The 25,365-nt window shown below is 36.3% G+C and overlaps 2 protein-coding genes and 1 pseudogene across 2 annotated transcripts; all 3 read left to right on the top strand.

Annotated features, from left to right (window-relative positions):
* The first annotated feature begins 8,932 nt into the window (after nucleotides 1-8,932).
* Nucleotides 8,933-15,070, top strand: LOC103401152 (uncharacterized). Its single transcript, XM_008339866.4, has 4 exons — nucleotides 8,933-9,718; nucleotides 14,252-14,341; nucleotides 14,458-14,525; nucleotides 14,696-15,070. Exons 1-4 carry the CDS (start codon nucleotides 9,068-9,070, stop codon nucleotides 14,844-14,846), a joined length of 960 nt encoding a protein of 319 aa, XP_008338088.1. The 5' UTR covers nucleotides 8,933-9,067; the 3' UTR covers nucleotides 14,847-15,070.
* Nucleotides 15,071-17,336: 2,266 nt separating this feature from the next.
* LOC103401196 (DNA-3-methyladenine glycosylase 1-like) lies at nucleotides 17,337-18,528 on the top strand (annotated as a pseudogene).
* Nucleotides 18,529-22,140: 3,612 nt separating this feature from the next.
* Nucleotides 22,141-25,161, top strand: LOC139191774 (uncharacterized). The gene is made up of 5 exons (XM_070812789.1): nucleotides 22,141-22,951; nucleotides 23,210-23,307; nucleotides 23,464-23,559; nucleotides 23,878-24,117; nucleotides 24,760-25,161. The coding sequence occupies exons 1-5, from the start codon at nucleotides 22,141-22,143 to the stop codon at nucleotides 25,159-25,161; spliced, it is 1,647 nt and encodes a 548-aa protein (XP_070668890.1).
* The last annotated feature ends 204 nt before the right edge of the window (nucleotides 25,162-25,365 follow it).

Raw genomic sequence — 25,365 nt, 5'->3', positions numbered from 1 at the left:
ATTGCTCAAAATGGGTATATGAATATACCATAATGATCTACACAACCTCAGGATCATCCCAAAATTTTTAGAAATTTTTTTCGAAGCCTCACGCGTCGCCACGCGCCGGCCAAGGCACGGCCAGACGCGCGGTTACGCGCAGGCCACGCGCCACGCGTGTCGTCTCTTACCTTGGGTTCACCGGGGTTCTTCGCCGACACCGCTGCAACTCGTCGAAAAAACTGGGCATTTTCAAATCGATATATCTTCGTCATTTCTTCACCAAATTTCATGAAATAAAAGCCAAAATGAACCAAACCTTACCACTTTCAAGCCTTAAAACTCATGGCATTTCACCGGAGAAAGCTCGATAATCCGGCTAAAAAGTGAAACTCCGTTCTACTGCTCCCCGATGTCCAAAATACCTCAACGTTGCACTCCGAGCATCGTGAGGACGTTCTAAAGCTCACTATGGTCCTGAAATTCAAAGAAAACCTTTCGTTTAAAAGTTGATGAATAGTGACCATCTCGGAGATTCGATTTTTCCAAGGTTTTATCACGTTAAACTTCAACCAAAATCATACCAAATGACTAAGGAAAGAGACTAGATACCTTTCTGAACCTTAAAATGGCGTGAAACCTTGACGATCGAATCGGTGCTACTGTGCTTCGACAGAACCCTCGTGGTTTCTGGGTTTTTCGAAGATAATTCAACCAACTAAGGGTATGGTTGGGTTCGTACTCTTGCAAGGAATGTAATGGTGGTCCTGGGAGCTTGATCTGTGAAGGAATGAAGGTCAACGGACTGCGTCCGTACGATTTGCAGAGAGAGAGGGAGAGTTCGAATGGAGGAGAGAGAGAGTGAGTCTGAGAGAACACAGGAGAGAGAGAGAGAAGTGATGTGGATGGGTGTGTGTGGTCCAAATACAACTAATCTCAAACTAAGGGAAACTTAGTTCCAATTGGTTCCAATTATTTAGGACATAACATAATTGGCCCAATTTCTTAACCCAAAACACAAACACACCCACGCTCAAGGGCATTTTCATCTTTTCACAACCCTTTCTGGGACGGGTTATGACAACGGGGGTAGCCAAAGAGGTTGCATCGCATTCATGCATTGTTATCAATAATGATTTTATATTTTGCTATATAATTTCATGACACTTAATTTAGTATTGTCAATTTAATGTGGTAAGGTTATATCTCTACTGAGCTGTTAAAGCTTATCCCTCTATTGTTATACAGGTTTATGAACTAGACATTTAAGAGGATAGGCAGGATGAGATTGAATTAGATTGAAGTAGAGAAAGTTTATTCATCTATTTACTGTAGGTTGTAAAGAATTCTTGATTTGTTTAAGTATATGAGTTATATTTATAAGAGGAATTATTTTCCATCCCATTTCAATTTCCTTTTATTTTTTTAGTTTTTAACTCACGTTTCAGATTTGGTTCAAGTTTTTATTACCAACCCCGGGTTCGGGGCGTGACACATTTACTAGACCTAATATTGCATTTGCAATGCATCAGGTATGTCGATTCATGCAAAATCCAATGGAATCACATTTCACTGCAGTAAAAAGCATTCTTCGATATTTGAAAGGCACAATTAACTTAAGAGTCGATCATATCAAATGTGACTTAGATGTGAAAGCCTTTTCTGATGCAAATTGGGCTAGTGATCCCATTGTTAGAAGATCAACAACAAGATTTGTGGTGTTCTTAGGTTCTAATCCAATATCATGGTATAGAAGCTGAGTATCGAGCCTTGTCATCCACCACTGCTGAATTAGACTGGATAAAATAGTTGCTATCATTTTTGCAAGTTTCGATTCCCTATCAACCCGTTCTTTATTGTGATAACATGTCAGCCATTGCCTTGACTTGTAATCCTGTATTATACCATGAAACAAAGCATATCGAGGTGGACATTCATTTTGTTAGAGAAAGAGTAGCTAAAAAGCTGTTATAGGTTCAATTTGTTCATTCTGTAGAACAATATGCAGATATATTGACAAAAGGATTATCTGCACCTTTCTACCTAACTCGCTGTCACAATCTCAGTCTTGGATTTCCCACCACTGAGCATGAGGGGGATGTTGAGGATAGTAATCCAATGACTATAGAGTGTGCCACTTGTCAAAGATCATCTGAGTTAGTTAGGGAATGTTGTTAGAGTTAGTCATTATGACTTGCTGTGTAAGAAATGAATATATTGCAGCTGTATAAAAGCATGCTTGTACTGTCATAACAGTTTAATGCAAATACATTCTTCTTAGCTAAATCTATCTCTCTATCTCTTCTTTCTTCTCTCTCTAGCACCTGATACACAATGGTTTACAGGTATAAGATTGTGGTGCTTAAAAAAAAACAATTTATCAAATGTGTTTGGTAAAACAAAAAAACAAGTGATTTATAAAAAAATAAAAATAAAAAATAAAAAAAACAACTATCAATGATGGTAGAAAAGCATAGAAAAGCAAAAGCATGATCTACCATGCTTCTAAAAAAAAGTTTTTTTTTTTCCCATAGCATAGTAATCAATGCTCACTTAATGAAACTTTCAAATGACAAGTATACCCCCCACGTGTTTCACAAAATTACAATCTTTGCCCTTACATTATTGTCTTTGACAATTATTGGATTACATTAAAACATCGTTTGACAACTCGAACTATATTGACTATTTCAGTCGAATATGATAAATAATCATCGAATAGTATTGACTAAATTAATCGGGAATTTGGTGTTTTATTAGATAAATCTATGCATCGGATAATACAGGACTACAATAAATTTCTAAAAAAAATCACCGAATAATTGATGTTAAAATGGGAAAAATGAAGAAAACCAAAGAAAAAAAAGAATTACCCCTCATTGCACCGACATAATTAAAAAACAAAACATAAAAATAGAAGGAAAGGAACCCCTCTCTCAGTCATGTTATCCTTTCCTCATCATATTTCCCACGCATCAAATCTCACTCTCTCTGCTGAACCCACTTCCTCATTTCTTCAATTAATCTCCCAAACCCACATGGATTCACCAACCAAAATAATTAAATTGAAGATACAAATTGATGAAGAAATGAAAATTTCTAAGAAATAGATTGACCAACCAATTTCATAAGAGACGGAGCAAACAGAGAGATCAGAGAGAGGGAGCGGAGAAAAAGGACGAAGAAAACGAAGTATAGCAGATGGAATTCGAGAGGAAGAAGAAGAACAAAGAACAGCAAATGGAGTTCGTTATGGATATAGGAGAGAACAGAGAAGGCACAGATCCATTTGATAGCGAAGAGACAACGCGATTAAATTTTCCTTGGCTTTTGAGTTTTGAACCCGCTAAATTATCCTTAGTTTTTGGAGGGTATTATTTAGCATGTGTGAGCCGGACTAAAAAGTGCGCCCATATTATTTAATCGACTGGCTATTTAATTCAAAACTACACCAAACACCTGTCTCACACTATTATTCCTATTCGAAGTCTAATACGGCGTACCAAACGAGACTTAAATGACATAATTTTTAATCATTTAACATATTAAAAAAAATTACATAAAAATTTACCAAACACTTATGCATTACTTTTTTTTATTGAAAGCACTTTTACAACAACAAAAAAAAGTTTACCAAACACTCAACAACTTTATTTTACAACTGTTTATTCTCACAACACAACAAAAGCAGTTTTTTTTATTTTTTATTTTTATTTTTTTAAACACAGCAATACCAAACTAGTCCTAAAACACTTCACTCCAAACATAGGCCTCGTTTGGCAGCTCGGACTGTACTGACTATTTCTGTCGGATAGGATAAATAGCCACCGGATAATACTGACTAAATTAGTCGGGCGTTTGGTGTAGTATCAGATTAATGACCATATTATTTATACTGTGTTTGGTATTATACCGGATAGGAGGAATCAAACTTAAAATAAAATTAAAAAAAAAAAACCGAAATCATCTCTTTTGTTCCCAGATCTCTCCGCCGCACCCCCCCCCCCCAAACTCCCTCCCTCTCTATCCCTTCTTCTTCTTCCCCGTCTGCTCAACTAAACCCCACCACAAATGCAGCAACAAGAAACCCAGCAAAGCCTAATTCTCATTGTTTTTTTCCCAATCCTTCTCTTTTTTTTGTTTAGCTACAAATCAACCCAGCAAAAGTAGAATGGTTATGAAGAATATGACCCAAAGGAGGTAGATGGGTTCTTTAGCAATTGAAAATTTATAAAATCAATTGCAATAATTTGAGAGAAAAACAACAATATGATTCAATTTGATTGAAAAATAAAAGTTGGAAGAGAAATAGGAGGGTAGAATAGAGAGAGAAGAAGAAAAATTGCAAGAAAAATAGGATGAGGGCGGAACAGGGAGGAGGAAGAAGAATCTCATATTCAAAAGTAGAGGAAGAACCTTGGATTCAGAGGAGAGAGCAAGCGATGTGAGAGGAGTAGAGCAAGCGGCAAGAGGAACTCTTTGTAATTTGAAGCACTTTGCTTCTCCCATTCGAGTTTCGTCAGTCCATTGCGATTGTCCTCTTAAACCGTTCGCGGTGATCAGAGAAGGAGGAGGAGGATGAGAAGTTGTAGGAGGGCGGAACAAAGGAGGAGGAGGAGTTGCAGGAGGGTGGAACAGAGAATGAGAAAAACCTGGGATTCAAATTAGAGGGCAAGCGATGCGGGATGGAGAGAGCGAGAGAGGCGTGTTTCTACCCGACTAAATAATATCAAAGTTTTGGGCAGTATAACTAAGGGGGTATCAACCGGATAAAGAAGGTGGGGTCGGATTATTTAATCCGGTGGTTATTTAATCCAAACGAACACCAAACACCCTACTTCGTATTATTAGTACTATCTAGTGCCTTATCCAGTGTGCTAAACAGGGCCATATGCTATAGGTTTTAGCGTTTCATGATAAGACCACTCGTTTAAAAAATAAAAATAAATAAATAAACCTTAAAAAACTAGTAGTTATGGACTTGAAAGTAATATCATCGAGGAAAATTACTTATTTGCAACTATATAATATTTATCTTTGTATGTTTTTCTAATCACTTGTGTGGATAATTTGTTATGTTTTACAAAATGGCCATAGATGCAATTAATGTCAGTAAGATTTCTTTCTATTTTTATTATCTTTTTGGCAAACTTATAGATGTTAAAGCATAAGATACTTCACTCATATATATATGCCAAAAATTAGGGTTTCTTGATCAAAGTATTGTCTAAATAAACGAGTTTATTTTTAAAGGAATCATCTTTGAGAAGAAGAGAACTTCGAAAACCATGTTTTTTGGAAGACTTCAAAGGATTAAACTAGGGTTGATACGTCATTCCATATGAGAAGAATGTAATTTACTTATAACCGTTATAATATCTTTTGTTGGGTACATCCATGTCTCACGTATTACAAAATCACGTTATGTAGTATATTACATGATGAGATATTCACGAAGAGAAGTATATATACTGAACTCACTGAAGTTGAAATGTTAGCCAAGATATTTTAATCTACGTATTTATTTACTAGAAAACTTCATTTTAATCCCTAAATAAGATTGCTTTTTCAATAATACCGTATGTAAGATTAAAAACTAAAAATAGTCCTCCATGTCAGATTATAGTATTCCATGTCACATTTAATCATTTTTTTTAATAAATTTATTGCATTTTTAGTTTCCCTATTTACCCTTATTACTCTTTAAAACCAATTAGAGAAACAAATATATAATTAATTTTTCAAGAATGCTTAATTAACTAGATCCATAATTAACATGTTTGTTATAACATAAATCTCCATGTGTTATTCCAATCAAAGAACCCAGAAAACTCAGAAACCATGATCAAACAAAAAAAGCCATAAAACTTACAAACCAAAAATCTTGTTGTATTCGGAAGAAAGGAGAAAAAAGGGGCTTTTAGATGCCAAATTGAAGGTGAATCCAGAGATAAATGAAAAAAAAATACAAATTGAGAAAATAGAATGTGAAATCACAACTTAATTGACCGTACCAAATTAATCGGACATACACTGTATAGTACCTAACCGACCATACCGAATGGATAAGACCTAATTGATAGTACCTAAATGATTAAGGTACATTCATATAGGTACTATGATTTAGGTGCATTCATATAGGTACCATGATTTAGGTGCATTCATATAGGTACCATGGTTTAGGTGCATTCATATAAGTACCATGGTTTAGGTGCATTTGACTTGGTACTATGATTTATGTGCATTCGACTAGGTTATATGATTTAAGCACATTAGGACATGGTTTAAGTGCATTCGATTATGTAAAATATATGATTTGGCTATTTATATTTCCTCTATGCTTTGAATGGTGATAATGAATAATTTGAATTAGGTATTTGTTAATTCTTGTAACGTATCACTAATATTTTTTTGAATTATGTTTATCATTTTAGAAAGTCAAACAATAATCAATGCCAAAAAATATGGAGCAAATTACAATCAAATATTTAATAGGGGCATTATAGGAACCCAAAAAACGCATTAAATATTTCAAAACAAGAAAATATAAATTTTAATATTTATGCTGACATGGAAATTTAGTCAAAGGACTATAATGAATATATAATCTAACATAAGGTTTTAATTGAATTTCAATCTTTATCAAGGATTAAAATGGAGAAACCCCTTTATTTACTCCCGAAATATTGCAATGACAAAGATTGACGAGCTAACACAAACAAGCACATATATAGCGTGGAATAATAATACCAGACATTATGTAAATTTATGCAATGTGGTAAAAGCTTAAGTCCTTGATAAAATGCGATCGTCATTTCGAAGTGACAAGGGAAAGTCATGTTTAACATTCTTAATGTCAATACCCAACCATTAAGAAGGTTAAGGTCCCCCATATAACACGCTGACCACAGTGGTAGGCGGAGCAGTTGATCCAAAAGCCAAACAACCTTGTACCTGAGCACCAAAAACATGAATACATAAGAAAAAAGTCCTCCAACCATACTTTACGATATCCTTTTTCGGCTTCACACTACAAACAATAGGAGGAGAGAGGAATAGGCTATAGTAACTAGCAAATTGATTCATAATATATTTTCCAAGCACACTTTGAGTTTGTGAAGAGAGAGAAGAAATATAAATTGAAGGAATTTTAACAACTTAATACAAGAAGCATGATGAAAGAATATAGGGCTCCTTTGTAGAAAAGTAATTTTTTAATGTACTTGGAATATCGTTACAACGAAACGTGATATGTTATTACTATTTTATTCAAATTATAACACTTGAATTTATAAATTAGGTTCACATCCTTCTTTATGTTACTCCATTGATTAAAATCCTATTCATTTTCAATTTTTGATCAAGGTCCTTGGGTATTAATAACATCATTAATTATTTGAATAATATTTTTTTTAAATATATTCCTTTAGTGTTAAATGTTAGAATTAGTATATTTATATTTATGGCTAAATTTTTTATCATATATTTTTATTTTTAGTTTGTACCTATTTTTAATTTGTACCAATTTTTTTTCATTTTTAATTTGTACCCATATATTAGTTTCTTTTTGTGCCCATATTTTTTAAAGTTTTATTTGTGTTTGTACCCATGTGTAAACCGCCATGTGACATTGTATATTTAATCAATGATAGAGAAATTACATATGGTATATTTATGTTTTATGCCAAAACTTTGTATCATATATTTATATTTTTAGTTTGTACCCATTTTTAATTTGCAACAATTTTTTTTTAAATTTGTAGTATTTTATTTTTAGTTTTTTTTTTGTACCCATGTATTAATTTCTTTTAGCGCCTATATTTTTAAAAAATTCATTTGTACTCATAATTTTTTAATCTTTTATCTGTACCCTAATTTATTTATATTGTGCCCATTCTTCTTTATTAATGTACCACTTTGTTATATGTGAAATATACCCATTTTTTTGTAAAATGTACCAATTTTTTTAACACTATGGATACATTCTTTTGCCATTTATTATTTCTTATTTTTACATAGTTTTTGTCCATTTATTCAATCAAAATGTTTGAATTTTTTTATTGTAACCGTTTCTAATAGTATTATAATAAGGGATTTTAAATTTATAGGATTATAAATCTCATAAAATATCAAACAATTAATATCAAAACTATAAAAATATAACTATTAATTGTAATATAATGAGGTGTACAAAGTCAAGGGACTTTGATCAAACTTTGAATACCATTAAGGTTTTATTCAAAGAATGTTAAGGATTAGGAACCGCATCCAAAATATCCCAAATATAAATCCATATCCCACACAAACCATTGACCAAAAAAAATCCCACACAAATGAACAAAGCCAAAGTAAAGACGGTGTAATATTAATAAACTCATACATGAAGTGTTAATTATCACACTCTTCAAATAATAATTTTTACAAGTATTATAATCGAAATCGTTGTTTTCCTAGAACCAATGTAAATTTATAAGTATAGAACAATTCAATTATTTTAGTATCAATCAACTTTTTAATGACGAACAGTTTATTTGTTAATACATAAATGATTGCATTTGAAATAAGTTAATTACATCTTAATGGACAAAAAAGCACACTCATGAATTAAGTCGATGCAAGTATATTGTGCCTAAAATATTTACTTGTGAGATTAAATTGTATAACACATAACCCAAGTTTTGATTAAACATTCGACCAAAGAAAAAGAAAAAGTTTTTATTAAACAAGTTTAATTTGTACTCGAGAAGGAAAATGAGATTTCGTGTAAGAAACCTGGACCGGTATATCTGGTTTTAAGATTCATCCAATGTCAGTGGGGCAGCTTAACCTTTGAGCCGTCCTCATTCATTCACCTACAAATCTATGAATTTTTAACTGTTTCTAAAGAGAGAAATTTCCAAAGTTTCCAAAACTTGGAGAAGTTTTACGTTCCATATAAGTGACAAGTTATAACAACCCAACACCAACCCTCGTTTCCTAGCTAGTTTTTAAACCCCTCCATGCGACCCAATTTTCAAACTCATATGCTTTTGGGAGTTTAAGATCACTCAGACAAGTCATTTTTTTCATTCAGGACTAAAACAAACAGATGGTGAACCTAGTGGCACTTCAGCAACCCTTGCTGCATGGCCTTATGAAAATGGCCGGGGTCCGACCTTACGCGGTCCAGATCGAACCGTGCACGGTTATGAATTTCTGGGTCCCGAACGAGACCCTCAACAAACCCAAGAAGGGGGAAAAACCCGCTATGGTGTCGGGTCCAACAAAGCCCGTGGTGGTCCTCATCCATGGGTTCGCGGCCGAGGGGATAGTGACGTGGCAGTTCCAGGTTGGTGCTTTGACCAAAAAATACTCCGTCTATGTCCCCGACCTCCTCTTCTTCGGCGGCTCCTCCACCGACAACCCCGACCGGTCGCCGACGTTCCAGGCGGAGTGTGTGGCCGCGGGGTTGAGGAAGCTCGGGGTGGAGAGGTGCGCGGTGGTTGGGTTTAGTTACGGCGGGATGGTGGCGTTTAAGTTGGCCGAGCTGTACCCGGACCTGGTGGAGTCCATGGTAGTATCCGGATCGATCTTGGCCATGACTTGCTCAGTCAGCGATGCAACGATGGAGAGGCTCGGGTTTTCGTCGTCGTCGGAGCTTCTACTGCCAAGCTCGGTGAAGGGGCTCAAGGCTCTGCTGTCTGTTGCTGCTCATAAGAAGCTGTATTTTCCTGATCGGCTTCACAAGGACTTCCTTGAGGTATTGAATTTTTACTTATCGTTTTAAAAAATTAAAAAAAAAAAAAAAAACTAAAAAATGAATAGGAACCCATACTCAAATTTTTTTTTTTTAAATTGTTCATTGTCAATTTATAGAATTTCGTGTTTATAATCAGAATGGTTCATATTATAAATCACCCTATAAAGATCGTCTCTACAAAATATTAATTAAAACTAAGATCGTTTAGTCATCAAATTATTTAAAAACAAATGAATGATATTGGTAAAAGCATTATGAACCGTTTATGTATTTTATATAATAGATTGACTAAACGACTTTAGTTTTAATTTATTTTTTGCAAAGATGATGTTATAGTGTGTGATTCATAATATGAATAGTTCTGATCATAAGCACAAAATTTTGTAATTAAAACATTAAAAAATTTGAGTAAGAATTCCTACTTATTTTTGAATAACCAAGTATTGTTCCTTAAAAAAATAGTTATCATCCGGATGCGATCTTTAGATTTAACGTTTTATCCTATGATGGAAGAATCCCTGGTAGTCAGACCAAAAGATAAGGTAGTGGTCATGCCACTTAGAACATCTCCGACCGTTAGAGATAAAACTTAAAAATTTAAGTCAAAAATTTTTGAACCATAAGTCAGAAACCGTTTTTCTCTTCCAATCCTGTGTCTTAAATTTTTAACAAGTAATGATTAAATAATGATTTTAGCCTAATTTTTTGTTTTCGGTAACTTTTTTTTTTAAATAAAGTTTATGTAGATTATCTTAATTTATTTTTATGAACATTTTAGTCTAAAAATATTTAAATTCCGATAAATAATTAACAATCATACAAATACATAGGTATTTATAAAGTTTTAAGTTAAATTTGATTTAAATTATTTTAGACGTTAGATTTAATTTTGGGCTGTCAAATCTTTTTTTTTTTTACTATTAGATTTAATCTCATTTGATCATAGCCAATAGATTATAAGTAAAAAACAAAAAAATGTTTGAACTATGACAATTTGGCGAGTCAAGAATAATTTATGCCAGACTTAAATCGTAGGGGAAATCTAGCCCAGAGATATATTTTCTTCCTATGACTTATTTTAGCACATGGTTGGAGATGGTTTGGGGGAGGTTTTAAAGTTTATATTGTAAGCTTTATCCCATGGGTTGGAGATAGTCTTAGTACTACAATCTAGTGATATTCCTCTTCACTTGTAAGTGAGAAGTCTTAGGTTCGGTTCTCGCCAAAGATGAATTTGAATCACATTATTGCTAGCCTATTGTGAGGCTAAGCCCACGCTCTTTCTCCTTACTGTAGATAATGTCAATTGGTTGAACTTACGAGATCATGATCATGATCTCTAAGTAGGGTTACAAAATGATTGGTTAACATTCAAGTCACCTTAGCAGAGAATTAGAGATTTAGTCAACATATCAAAATAATATTTCACGAGTTAGGATTGCAACTAGACTCTATACAATGATCAAGCCTTCAAGTAACATGGTACTCTTTAAATACAAGCTCGTTTGTAATGAAGAAGGACCTTCAACTCAACACATAAATCAACCATTTGCGCGAACTTTCTCATTCTTTTTTGAGAAAACCACTAATTGTTTACTAATTGTCAGCACAAATATTGTTAGCTAGGCAAATCTGGGTTGAAGGACAACATACGAGTATTGCCTGGTTAGACAAAGTTTTCCACAAGCAACTATCAAAGGCGACAGTTTGGCTAGACAGTGCCGGAGTTGTAGAATCAATTCAGTAAAGGAGTCTCAATTTCTTGGTTAAACGACGAGTTTCTCAAGTTCAACCAATTAACGGTCTTAAGTCTCCACCGACGAAGAGTATTTCATTCTCTCGGTGAACAAAGATCACTTCATTAGCTTTCTCAACGAAATGAAGTGTTTTATGATTGGATATTCTCAAGTCACGGGCAGAGACACTCATTTCCTTTGAGTATCTTTGTCTTTATAGTTTGGTACCAATTTTGCGGACCTATATTCTTGCCAATATTGGCAAGGCCGTTGAACCGGTGCAAAAGTCTAGAACTTCATAGCGATTTGCATAACCTTGCCTCCAGATTATAAAACTCAAGGCCGAGAGTGTTTCTTCTTCGAAATAAGTCTCTCAATTTAGAAGTCAGAAGCATTTCACCTCCTCCATTGCATTCAAGACATTCGCCTGACCGAGCTCGGTGGTGAGTTGGCACGTCCACATCAGCAATCAACCACCAAATGACATAGTTACCTCCTTAGTTACTTCGGCATGCACGCCACGTAGGATGTGTAATTTTCAGGGTCAACATTTTGGTATGCCCGATTAGATCAAGTGCTAAAAATTGCGAAGTTCAGATGATGTTTCAGTATCCCAATTCAACTTCAACCGACTGGACGAGATTCAACCTCAATTAGAGAAACACATTCAAAAGAATGAGGAACATTAAAAGGCAAAAGAGGTGAAAAAGATTATTGATGCACATGAAGGGATGAGAAAATCCTTCTCCCACATGTTAAAAGTAAATGCCCATATCACCTTCCAAGAGTAATGGGTAAAAAAAGATAGAGCCTAGTTTAATAATGGCTAGATGAGGACCACTTTCCTTTCGTTCTTGGATACAATTACAAGCATTGTTCTAAAAATTCCCACTTAAGCACTAGGTGGTAAGTGGTAGGTGGCTGGCCATTACCCCGATTAATCCCTAGGCATTTGAAAATTAGGAAATGGCACTTAGAACTGCTTAAGTGCCCGCCTAGCCCGTCCAGACCCGCCTAATCACACGCTTAGGTCGCGATTCTTACTTAGACGATGTTGATGTACAAAATCAGTGAGGACTTTGGTACAACAGAAAGTGTTAAGTTTGTGACCTTCGCTAGATTGCTTCGGTCACTAGTGTGGATAAGTATGCAAATGGATAGAGATAGGGAAGCAAACACAAAATGTACGTGATTCACCCAGATTGGCTACGTCCGCGGAGTAGAGGAGTTCTCATTAATTGTGAAGGGTTTACACAAGTACATATGTTCAAGCTCTCATTTAGTGAGTACTAGTGAATGATTTAGTACAAATGACATTAGGAAATATTGTGGGAGAATGATCTCCTTTTATAGAAGAGTTTCTAGCTTTATTCTGACATTGACACGTGTTGTGTTGTGATTGGTTTCTGATGTTGACACGTGTCGTGTTGTGATTGGCTTCTGATGTTGACACGTGTCGCGCTGTGATTGGCTTCTGATGTCGACACGTGTCGTACTGTGATTGGCCTCCTGGTTGGAGGGAAACTTTTCTGGGTCTTTGACGGTATAACGTTGACCAGTGCTCAGTAGTTTCGGGATTGGTCAAGTATGGTACAAACATATGAAAAATAGAAACTTTCATTTTGTATTTTTTTATCAATAAATTGTAAGAGACTTGTTGAATACTTAGATGAACACACATTATATGTTTGTTCCTCATGTTTTTATTAGTTCTAATACTTTATAATCTATATGTCATTCTAGTTTGAGTTTATGTACCCAATGAAATTATGTATTTTTAAGTATAAGTAGATACTTATTTATTCGATATACAAAAAAATTACTTAATTCTGTCTAGGCCCCCACCTAGCTGCATAGGCGCTAAGCCCTAACCTGCCACCCGACTAGCACCCAATGTCTTATAGAACCTTGGATACAAGTCAATTTCATTTAAAGTACGGTTAGTCTGAAAGGCCGAGGGTGCGGGAATTCTCACTCTGGCCCCAATCAAGCATCGCCCTATGAGGATTATCAATTTAGCCGAAGAAGAAGTTAGGGCACCTAATCATTTGGTTAAGTGTAAGAAGTTGGTTGGCCTAGAAGAAAAAGTTCAAGTTTCGGAGCCAAACATAAAAATTAATTAAGAAGATGATTTGTCAGAACAATGTTTCACTGACAAACAAGACCGAATGGCAAAGTGATTATGCTCAGGGCATAATAACTTGATTATTTGCTCGCCGAAAAACAAAAATGTTTGAGAAAATTTCTTTACGCAAGGAAAAGATCCGTCTCGGAATCAAACATCGCTAACATCCTTCCCTTGTGGTTATGCATTTCTTTTAATTTTTGCACAAAAAAATAAAAATAATGGCATGCATGGTAAACGTAAAGGATTGTTCATATTTGTTTAGAAGCATCAGCAATTAAAGTAGGTGGAGAATTTGAAAAGTGGTGTGGCTGCATACGTGTTGTAGTAGAAGGATGATACCTCGTGGAGATGGTATTTGCTGAGCATATATAATATTTTCTTAACAGTTGAATCAGTTTCGATGTTCAGATATGCTACGGTGCCGAATTAAAATTAGCGTGCCTCACTTTTTCGTCAGAAGTTCATCAGAGGTGCTACATATATGATATATAATACATTATATAATATATATATATATATATATGTGTGTGTGTGTGTGTGTGTGAATGTTGATTATCCAAGTGGTTTGTAACACATTAGGAAGAAAATATCATCAATAACACTATGCGGTTTAGGAAGCAAATTCTTTGAACCATTTGCTGAAATATTTTGGTACATCCAAATTTGTAGGTGATGTTCACCCACAGGAAGGAAAGGGCAGAACTCCTTGAAGCTTTAGTCATTGATACCAAGGACCCAACCATCCCCAAATTCCCACAGGTTATTTTGGCCAATTTTAGTTTGTTTATGTATTAATTCTTAATTAAATCTTTCTCTTTGATTAATTTTATTCCAATTATTCTATTAATTTTTATGTCTCTTTCATATGTTTGCAGAGAATACATCTGTTATGGGGTGAAAATGATCAGATATTCAACCAGGAGCTTGCCCACAACATGAAAGAGTAGGTTTAATTACATTGACAATAATATTTATCTGCTAATTAATTAAAATTAACTTATTGGAGAAAAATTATTTTTATTGACGGATGTTAAACTTATGCCAAAATATGAATTATTTATTGACGTAAACTGTATTTCCTATTGATTTGGTAAGGTGTTTATTTATATGCAGGCAATTAGGAGAAAATGCAACATTTGAAGGCATAAAGAAGGCAGGCCACTTGGTTCATTTGGAACGGCCCTGTGTTTACAACAGGTGTCTCAAGCGATTTCTTGCTTCCCTGCAGCACGAAGAATATGGAGCCCCAAAAAAGGGACAATGATTTCTCACTCCTACTTGCTTCCCTGCAGCATGAAGAAAATGGAGCCCAGAAAAAAGAGAGTGATTTCTCACTCCTACTATATATTTTTATTAGTTTATCTACTATTTTCTGCATGAATCAATTCACTGCTTAGTGTACAAGTAATGTGGAAGGCTATCTTAGTGTTGAGTTCTGCCATCTGGTTAAACTTATGATACAATTTGAATATATTTTCTTATGGGCCACTTCATACTTACCACTAGAATTAGTCGATCAGGTGAAATATATATATATATATATATCCATTTAAGGGAACTTTCACTTGAGAAGTTTGTCCGCCATTTTTTTGTTTGGTAATCATTTCGTTATTAGTTAAATATTAACATGTAAGAAAAATACATGGAAAAAACAAAAAAACCTTTCAAGAGGATTTACCGATAGGGCATTTTCTGTCACTACAATATCGGGATTTTGCCCTCCATTATAAATGAACAGTATAATGTTCGACTCACATTGATGATTAAGCCCCAGTTTGGGGTTGAGGTGATTTTAAAAAAAGCTCCTATGAAAAAAAGCTGGGAGTGTTTTTGGTGTTTGGTAAACTTAAAAAAAAGGGCTTATTTTGGAAGCTGCTGTCAGAATAAGCTGAAATCAAAGGAAAAAGCTGAAGCTGCAATTTGTAGCTTTGGAAAACTGGCTTTTTTTCAAAGCACACAGAACTACAGTGCTCATTTGATGAAAAGATCCACTATCAGACTGCTTTTTTTTTCAAAAGCACTTTTACAAAAAAGTTTACCAAACACTCTGCTGATTTATTTCACAGCCGCTTATTCTCACAGCACAGCCGCTTATTCTCACAGCAGCTTTTTTTCAAAGCACAGCAATACCAAACCAGCCCTAAGTTAATTATCAATTAGGCCTTAGTAGTCCATTACTGTTTTAGAGGTGAACACCCAGTTCCCAAGATAGGTCCAAGCTCAATACTTTTTTTTAGTACAACGATATATTTCACACTAAGAGAATGGGAAATTCAGCTAAGCCACACAATGGACAAATTCGCCATCCACGAGATTTGAACCTCAAACCTCTCACTTACAATTGAAGAGGAATACCATCAGACCGTAGTATTGAATGACATCCAAACTCAATATTATATCAACAATATCTGTGAAAGATCAGTAACATATCAACAACAACCACTTGATTTAGAATTTGACACACATTGTAGTCTCCTCAGCTAGATTAATCCAACGGTCATACACTTTTCCTCCATTCAAACCCCACTCATTGTATTAGGGATGGGCAAATGGGTAAAGGAATTGCGGGTCGGGGTGGGTAATATAGGTTCGGGGTAGGTATGGGCCGATTCCAAATGTTTTAGAAAGTAAATGGGGCGGGGCTGGGCGAGCCGAGTCCTAAACCCTAGAAAAACGGGGCCCCGGACCAACCCGTTTCTAATTATGATTAACGGTCGAGATTGAATGATAACCTATCATCCAATATGAACCATTAGTTTCTACCCTAGTCATCTCGAGTCTAGGTTTTTAGAATTAGTCTCACTCCTACCTCTCCACCATCCGTCACTCCCTCGACTCCATCGACTCCGACAACATCCCAGAAAACCCAGCCTATCATCGCCGCGATGACCAACACAATGACACCACCCATCCAGCCATCCTCCTTGACGACATCCCAGGACCCAGATAACCCAGGTCCCAGAACCTTGATTCTCTCTTCTTCGACAACACCACTACCATTACGACCACTATCACCCCATCACTGCCATCGAGGACACTGTTACCAGCCTAGATTATTTTACTTGGCCAGCTATTGTAAGTCTTATTCTCCAAAAATTGAACTATTATCAGTTTATTTAGGTTGTATGTCGAGTGAAGAGGGCTACCCAGTTGAGGAATATGCTCTAATTAGGGTTTTTTGTGCTTTTCTGCAAGCTTAATTAGTTTGTTATTGTATCGGTTTGGTTTTTTGGATCTGAAATTTTGAATTTCTTTCTTTGGTTAATTTCATTGAGTAAATATTTCAGCTTTGCAATTTCTGTTGTTTAGGATTTTGTTATTTTACTTTAATCTTGGTATTTGGAAGTGTTAAATGAAAGTGGAAATGCATAGGTGCCTCAGATTTCTGTATTATCCTTTTGAAATTAGGATTCTCTTATTCTTTTTTGATGCATGTGGAAATGTGAGTTTGATGTGATGCTTCATTTTTCTGCAAATAGATTGGGAAAACTGTAAAATTTGCACACTGCACTAGTAGTGAATTTGTGCAAATTTTAGGTGTTTTTTTCCACACAAAAGAAAAAAACCCCAGAGGACTAGTGGACCCGGCCCGAACCGACCCATTTTAACCGGGCCGGGTTAGGTCCGGTTCCAATATTAAAAAATGTTGTCCCCAGCCCTACATTGTACAACTTTAAAAATTCCTAACCCACTCTATAATAGCAGGCCTAGACCGGGTCAAAGCTTATTGGACAGAAAAGCCCAATATATCAAAATGGACCAGGGGCCCTACACTTACCCGCCAACGCGCGGTACGAAACCCAGGTTTTTGCTAAAGTCGTTTCTTAGAACAGCTGCGCAGAGCGTCACCGATTCACCGGCACCGCTATCATCGCCGCCGTAATAGCTAAGCGATCGAAACCTCAAATACAAACGCAAGTTTCCCAAAACCCCTCCATCTCCTCCAAAATTTCATTCCGGCCCCGCAAAATCATAAAAATCTCCAAGACCACCATCGCCGCCAAGCCCTCTCTCTCCTCCTCCTCCTCCTCCTCCTCCTCCTCCTCCTCATTCCCCGCGCTCCCCAAATCCTGATCCCACTAACCTCCCAAACCGAAATCAACCTCGCCCTTCAACACTTACGGAGCTCCGACCCGCTTCTAACGGCCCTGATCGACTCTATAGCCCGCCGTCCTTCGATCCCAACCGTCCACCATTCATATCCCTCGCAAGAAGCATTATTTACCAGCAGCTCGCCACCAAAGCCGCTCAATCGATCTACACGCGGTTCGTTTCGCTCTGCGGCGGCGGCCTCGGTGGTCGCCGACGTCGTTTTGTCGCTCTCTGCCCAGAAGCTCCGGACAATCGGCGTCTCGGGCTGAAAAGCTTCGTATCTTCACGACCTGGCCGAGAAGTATAGCGATGGGACTTTGGCCGATTCGTCAATTCACGAAATGGACGACGAGGCTCTGCTCACAATGCTGACTCTGATGAAGGGAATTTGGGTTTGGTCGGTCCACATGTTCATGATTTTCTAGCTTCGCCGGCCGGACGTGCTGCCGGTCGGCGATCTCGGCGATCTCGGCGCGAGGAAAGGAATGAAGTTGTTGTATGGGTTGAAGGAGTTGCCGAAACCGTTGGAGATGGAGGACCTGTGTGAGAAATGGAAACCTTATAGGTCTGTTGGGTCTTGGTACATGTGGAGATACATGGAGGCCAAGGGGGTCTTGTAGCAGCAATTGAGGAGGCTTTGCTCATATGGTTTTCGAATTCCGGGTAATCGCCCTTTTCCTCTGAATTTCGTAATCTATTGCATTGTTATTGAATCACTTTGTAGTTTGTGTATATTTGTTGTAGGATTGAATTTCTGTTATAGTTCACTGGTTTCTTGGACTGAAAGTCTGAAACTTGAAATCATGTTGCTCTGTAATCTATTGGTTGTGTAATGAAAAGGTGATGTTTCAGTATTTGCTTGTGAAAGATTGAGATGGAAGATTTAGTTCTCTTTGGAAGTTGTCCAAATGTAGCATCACTTGGAGGTGTGATGTCATGTTTGATAATTGAATGACGAGTGACGACTAATGATTTGTTGGGATTTATTAGCATCATAAATGAAACACCACTTGTGGATTATGTCTATGTTTATGCTGCCGTGCCGATCTTAAGTTCTCATGCTACCATCTCAATCATATGGCCAATAAGGGGATCTTCAGTTCCTTGATTTGTTATGTTGATATAAACGTTTCTTTCTTTCTTTCTGGACTGGAGCTCTTGAGTCTTGAGATAGACCCCAATTATTTAGATTCCGTGTTGTGTGTAGCGCGCTTAATAGTTTTGAGTTGATTACATTATTCATTGTATAACTAAACTTTCTTTGGGTTTGAGCTATATACCTGCTGGTATCTTAGCTTCTAACCAAGAGTTTAGTATAAGAGTTACTAGTTAGCTAGCACGTTTAGGTCTCAAGAGTAAATGGGTGTGGGAGGTGAAATGACCTTTAGTTATGCTCAGAGATGGTGTTCTCCAATAAAAAGGTATTCCGTACCATGTATATGTTTTATGTGTTCTCATGTACTTGCAATTTTGAATGATACCGCACAAACTAGATATTCAGTTTAGATTACTTATGAAAATTTGCTAGTACTTGAAGCGTTGGTGACCTAGTCTATACAGTATAAACTTTTTCAGTTAAGATACGTAGTCACTGTATGTTAACATCATCCTTTTGCTGCAGTAGCATACTTGGTTAAGGTGAATAAAGGACTCTGTCGATCTTTTGTATTCAATTGGTACATTAAGCTTTGTTTGAAGTTGTTTCTTGCACTGTCCATTTCCCATAAAGGACTCCGTAGCTTGCCTTTGATGGTTGATAGTGCTCTTAATCTTTTTGTATTGAGTATTGAATTGACTAGGATCAAGTGTATTTGAGTGCCACTACATAGAAAGCTAACCAAATTAAACGAATTACTGTCTGGTTGTTTCAGCCCAAGATTTGTAGTGTCAAAGCCGAATCAAATCGCTCCAACTGGTTCGGTTTGCCCTGTTTCTTGAGTACCTACAGGTACTCAGTGTCATTACATATTTGGACTAGTGGATTCAATCCAACAGTCTACGGTTGCTCAATTTTAGCCGTTAGATCAAATCTAAACGGTCCAATATGTGTTAGCACTGAGTGCCTGTAGGTCCTCTACCAAAGTCCAAACTAACTACTAAGATATTATCATCGAACGTATATGTATAATATGTTTGTGTTTAAGTACTTCTTGAGCACGTACACAGTCATGTTGCTTGTTTTTCTTCACAAACTTGTATTTAGAAACCATGCATGCATATGAATAAAATTGTGCAAGAATTGTAATTCTTTTTTGGGTTAAACTCTGTTTACTATCCTTATGTTTCATGGTTTTCAACATTTAGTACATCAAGTTTTTTTTTGAGTCATACCTAAAGTGTTAATTTTGGGACAGTCTCATACATCTGTTGGTCAAATTGTTAGTTCTCCCGTTAAGTGATGATGTGGTGCCCCAGTGGACAATGACTGGGCGCCATGTGTTATTAAAAAAATATTAAAATAATTAATTAAATAAAAGTTAAAAAACAAAAAAAAAAAAAAAAAAAAAAAAAACCATCCCTCCCCCCAACCCAGAAGAAGAAGAAGAAGGAGGAAGAAGAAGAAGAGAAAAAAAAAGAAAAAAAAAAGAAAAACCGAATCTGCAACCCAGAAGAAGAACCTTCTAGGTACGCGTTCGCAGTCGCGGGGGGACGAACTAGGTTTGGGTTGCTTTTTTTTTTCTTTTTTTTTTTCCTTCTTCTTCCTCCTCTTTCTTCTTCTTCTGGGTTGCAGATTCGGTTTGTTTTTTTTTTCTTCTTCTTCTGGGTCGCAGATTCGTTTTTTTTTTCTTCTTCTGGGTTGCAGATTCGGTTTTTTTTCCTTCCTCTTCTTGTCCTTCTTCCTTCTTCTTCTTATTCTTCTTCTTCCTCCTTCTTCTTCTGGGTTGCAGATTCGTTTTTTTTTCTTCTTCTTCTTATCCTTCTTCCTTCTTCTTTTTCTTCTTCTTCTTCTGGGTTGTAGATTCGTTTTCTTTTTCTTTTTCTTCTTCTTTTGGTTTGGGCGGAGGGATTTTTTTTTTGTTTTGTTTTGTTTTTAACTTTGATTTAATTAACTATTTTAATATTTTTTAATGACACATGGCGCCCAGTCATTGTCTATCTGGGCGTCACGTCATCACTTAACGGGAGAACTAACAGTTTGACTAACGGATGTATGAGATTGTCCCAAAATTAACACTTTAGTTATGACTCTGGGATGAAAAAAAACTTGATGTACTAAATGTTGAAAATCACGAAATGAGAGTAGTAAACATAGTTTAACCCTTCTTTTTTTGTCAGTAAAGGAAAAAGGAAAATTGAAAGTGTACGAAGCCAAAGATAAGCATATTTATATGTTCCTAATAATAGAGAGAGAAGAAACATCATATGTTGACAAAATTTATATGCCCAAATTATCCATCCAAAAAACAAAAATATTACTCTTACTATATATTTGTACCATCTTTCTCTAATAAAGATACAACTCACATGTATGAGTGAGTCCTACCTGTATTAGAGAGATGATACAAATAGATAATAAGTGTAATAAGTGTAGTGTTACTTTTCAGAAAATTGTTCAGAGCATATATATATAGTTATAATTATAATTGTGATTGCTCCATATAAGTTGTGTATGGTGGTTTCAAAACATGTTTAAGCACACAAGTCAATATTCAACTATAGGTTACTAGACTAATCCCACATAGGGACACATGACAATTGACATGACAAGTGAATAGCTATTGCAGTAATTGTTGAATTTAATTCCTCTTAATTGATCTTGTTTATCGATAGTCTCTGGTGTTATGCAAACTCATATGATGATGCTATGCTAATATATGAACAATAAAGTAAACACGCCACACAAACACAAAGAATTTAGTGAGGTTGCACTATAAAGAATAACAACTTGGATACAAGAACTTGTTGAAAACCCTTATGCGAATACCTAAAACCTTGCTTTAGATCTCTCTATCACTCTTGGCTCTCTACCCTTGTATTTTCTTTGTTGTTCAAGTTAATAATCAGCACCAAACAAGCCTATTTATAGTAAATAGATGAAGGTTACATGTGTCAACAATAACTGCTAGACATTATTGGTATAGACAATAGACTTGTAATTATTCATCTAGCTAACTATCATTACTTTACTTTATAGCTAGCCATCATTACTTTGTTTTATAGCTAGTCATCATTACTTTGCTTTGCTTTCCTTTTCTCCTTATTTTCCTCTTCGGTGTCTTCCTCATGTAATCATTATTTGGCTTGTACACTTGTTAGGACTAGTTTTTGGCCATCTATAAGAGAGGACTTTCCTCTTGTAAACAAATAATAATGGAGTATATTTCAATTTCTGAGATGGTATCACAGCAGTCGATCATGACTAACTCTTGAACCTCAAAAACAGAAAAAAGCTTTCACTATATCATATCTCAATCATCATATCAGTTTTATTTTTATTTCAACTTCACTGATCTTAACCCTATACAATGGCTAGTGATGATGAAGTATCAGACCCACCAATTCAGTCCTTCATACCAGGTGAATCAAACTCCACCACACAAGTGATCGCCATTCAAAATGATAATTCCAATTTCTCTGCAGGAATTAAACTTGATGAGAACAACTATTCTCTATGGCATCAAGTCATAGAGATGAAAATTGTTGGTCGAGAAAAACATGGGCATCTTTCCGGTGATACCAAGCAGCCTGCAATCACAGACCCACTGTATAACAAGTGGCGAGCTGAAAATTGCCAAGTCAAAAGTTGGTTATTTGATGCTATGGCACCCAATCAGATGAAGCGGTTCATCCGTTATGACACAACCATGCAGGTATGGGATGCCATAAAAAAGACTTACTTAGATGGCTCTGATGAAGCCAAAATTTACGATCTTCATAAAATGTCATTTACCATGAAGCAAAATGGAGCTCATATTGCTAACTATTATAGCAATCTCACCGAAATTTTTCAAGAACTTGATCAACTTAGTCCTACTAACATGAAGGACCCAGATGATATCTCATCAAGGCAGCAAGAAATTGAGCGACTTCGAGTCTATATTTTTCTTGCAGGATTAGACAACAAGTTTGATCAAATTTGTGGTGAGATTTTGAAGATGGAGCCCAAACTTGGTCTTGAAGGAGCATACTCTCATGTTAAACGTGAAAGCAATCAACAAGGAACCATGTCAAAAAGTGCCACCATGCCTGAAGCTACTGTGCTCTTTACCACAAATTCTCGATCTCCACAAGGACCTCAACTTCAAAACATAAACTCCTCAACAGCTGATCGATTTCGTAATCGACCACCTATGCAGTGCACCAAATGCAGATTGAAAAATCATACTATTTAAGGCTGTTATGAGATTATTGGCTATCCAGAAGGATGGGTTCGCAAAGGACGAAAGAAGGAATCCAGCAGAGCATTATTCACCACCTCTGAGTCTTCTCAAGATGTTAGCTCATTTGACCATGTCCCAAAAACCTTGAACACCTCAGGCATATCTAATTCTACATCCGCTAATACTTGTAATAGATCGTGGATTATTGATACAGGTGCCACAGATCACATGACATCTGATGCTAACATTCTTCACTCACTAAAAACAACCAACCAGACATTCATTACCAGTGTCAATGGCTCAATCTCTCTGGTTACTGTAGAAGGCTCTCTTTCACTAACTTCTTCACTCAATCTTGATCATGTCCTAGTTGTACCATCATTAGATTACGATCTTTTATCTGTTTCTCAAATTATTGATTCCCTTAATTGTTTTGTTTCCTTTTGGCCACTATATTGTCTTTTCCAGGATCTGCTCACCAGGGCCGTGATTGGTTGTGGTACTAGAAGGGGCAAACTATATTATTTGGACTTAATGGAAGAATGCAGCAATAGATTGAGTCAAGTGCATCATGTAAACAGAGACGAATTAACCCGAATGAAAAAGATTTGGTTATGGCACAAGCGATTAGGACATCCCTCATTTGGTTATCTTAAACTTTTATTCCCTGAACTTTTTCCCCAATTCAAAGAATCTAATTTCCATTGTGAAATTTGTATTTTGGCCAAAAGTCATCGTGTTTCCTATCTATTAAGATTAAATAAAAGTTCTGTGCCATTCATGGTCGTTCATTCTGACGTTTGGGGTCCTGCCAGAATTCTTACCACTTATAGATTTAGATGGTTTGTGACATTTATAAATGACTGTACTAGAATGACCTAGGTGTTTCCAATGAAGCACAAGAGTGAAGTTCCTACCAAGTTCAATATTTTTCATCAATATGTTGCAACTCAGTTTGACAAGAAAATTCAGACACTCAGGTCTGATAATGGAGGAGAATATGTCAATCATGCTTTGCATAACTATTTGCAAGAGCATGGTATTGTTCATCAAACCACATGTGCCTATACACCTCAACAAAATGGTGTAGCAGAGAGGAAGAATCGACATCTCTTAGAAGTGGTTCGTGCATCTTTATATGGTGCCAACATGCATCATAAGTTTTGGGGGGAGACACTGTGTTCTGCAACATATCTCATAAATCGAACACCATCCAGTACTCTTCAATATCAAACACCATTCCAAACATTTAACCACATTCTCACCATTCCATCTATCCCAAACTTAGAACCACGTGTCTTTGGTTGTGTGGCTTATGTACAAGTTTATCCATATCAACGGGGGAAGTTTGATCCATGTGCCCTCTGGTGTGTATTCTTGGGTTATTCTGATATAAAAAAGGGATACAAATGTTTTCATCCTCCTACCTAAACTCTATACATCACTGCAGATGTTTAGTTTCAAGAAGGAGAAGCATATTTTTCAAAGGGAGACATTGAGTATCCCCTTCAGAAGGAGAATAATATGTTTGAAGAGGATACCCAAGACATTAGCAACATTAAAATTGTTGCAGAAATTTCGGAAATTGAGATAAATGTTGATAAGTCGACAGACGACTGTAATCAAACAATACATGCAGAAACAGAATAATCGACTCCAACATCAGACACAGAAGTACATCCAGCAACGTTAAGTCCAGATGGCTTAGGATTGCCTTCTTCGACAGTACCACATGATCAATCAGCCCCTGAACACAATCAATAGGTAACTGATCAATCTAATTCTATTGAGATCGTACTTGAGTCAAGTCAAATTGAGTCCACTACTTATCAACTTCCTCTTCGAAAATCTCGAGGGATTCCTAAACAGTTATATGATCCTGATCCTAGAGCCAGGGGTAAATACCCAATTGCTAACCATGTGTCCCTCCATAAGCTATCTACATCATGTGAGGCATTTGCAAATCAATTATCCACTGTATCTATTCCTTGTAGTGTAGAGGATGCTATGAAAGATCCTAGGTGGACTCGTGCAATGAATGAAGAAATGGAGGCACTCCAGAAAAATTCCACTTGGGAGTTAACTAACCTACCCAAGGGGAAGAATTCAGTTGGTTGCAGGTGGATATACACAGTAAAATTCAATGCAGATGGCACTATTGAGTGATACAAAGCAAGATTAGTGGCAAAAGGCTACATGCAGACATATGGCATTGACTACGGAGAGACTTTTGCCCCTGTAGCTAAGATAAGCACTATTTGTGTACTCTTATCCCTAACAGCAAACCTTGACTGGCCTTTGCAACAATTCGATGTCAAAAATGCTTTCCTGCATGGAGATTTAGAAGAAGAAGTTTATATGGAGCTTCTC

The sequence above is a fragment of the Malus domestica genome, chromosome 15 (assembly GCF_042453785.1).
Source record: "Malus domestica chromosome 15, GDT2T_hap1".
Lineage (NCBI taxonomy): Eukaryota > Viridiplantae > Streptophyta > Magnoliopsida > Rosales > Rosaceae > Malus > Malus domestica.
This window is presented reverse-complemented; position numbering and strand designations above follow the sequence as displayed.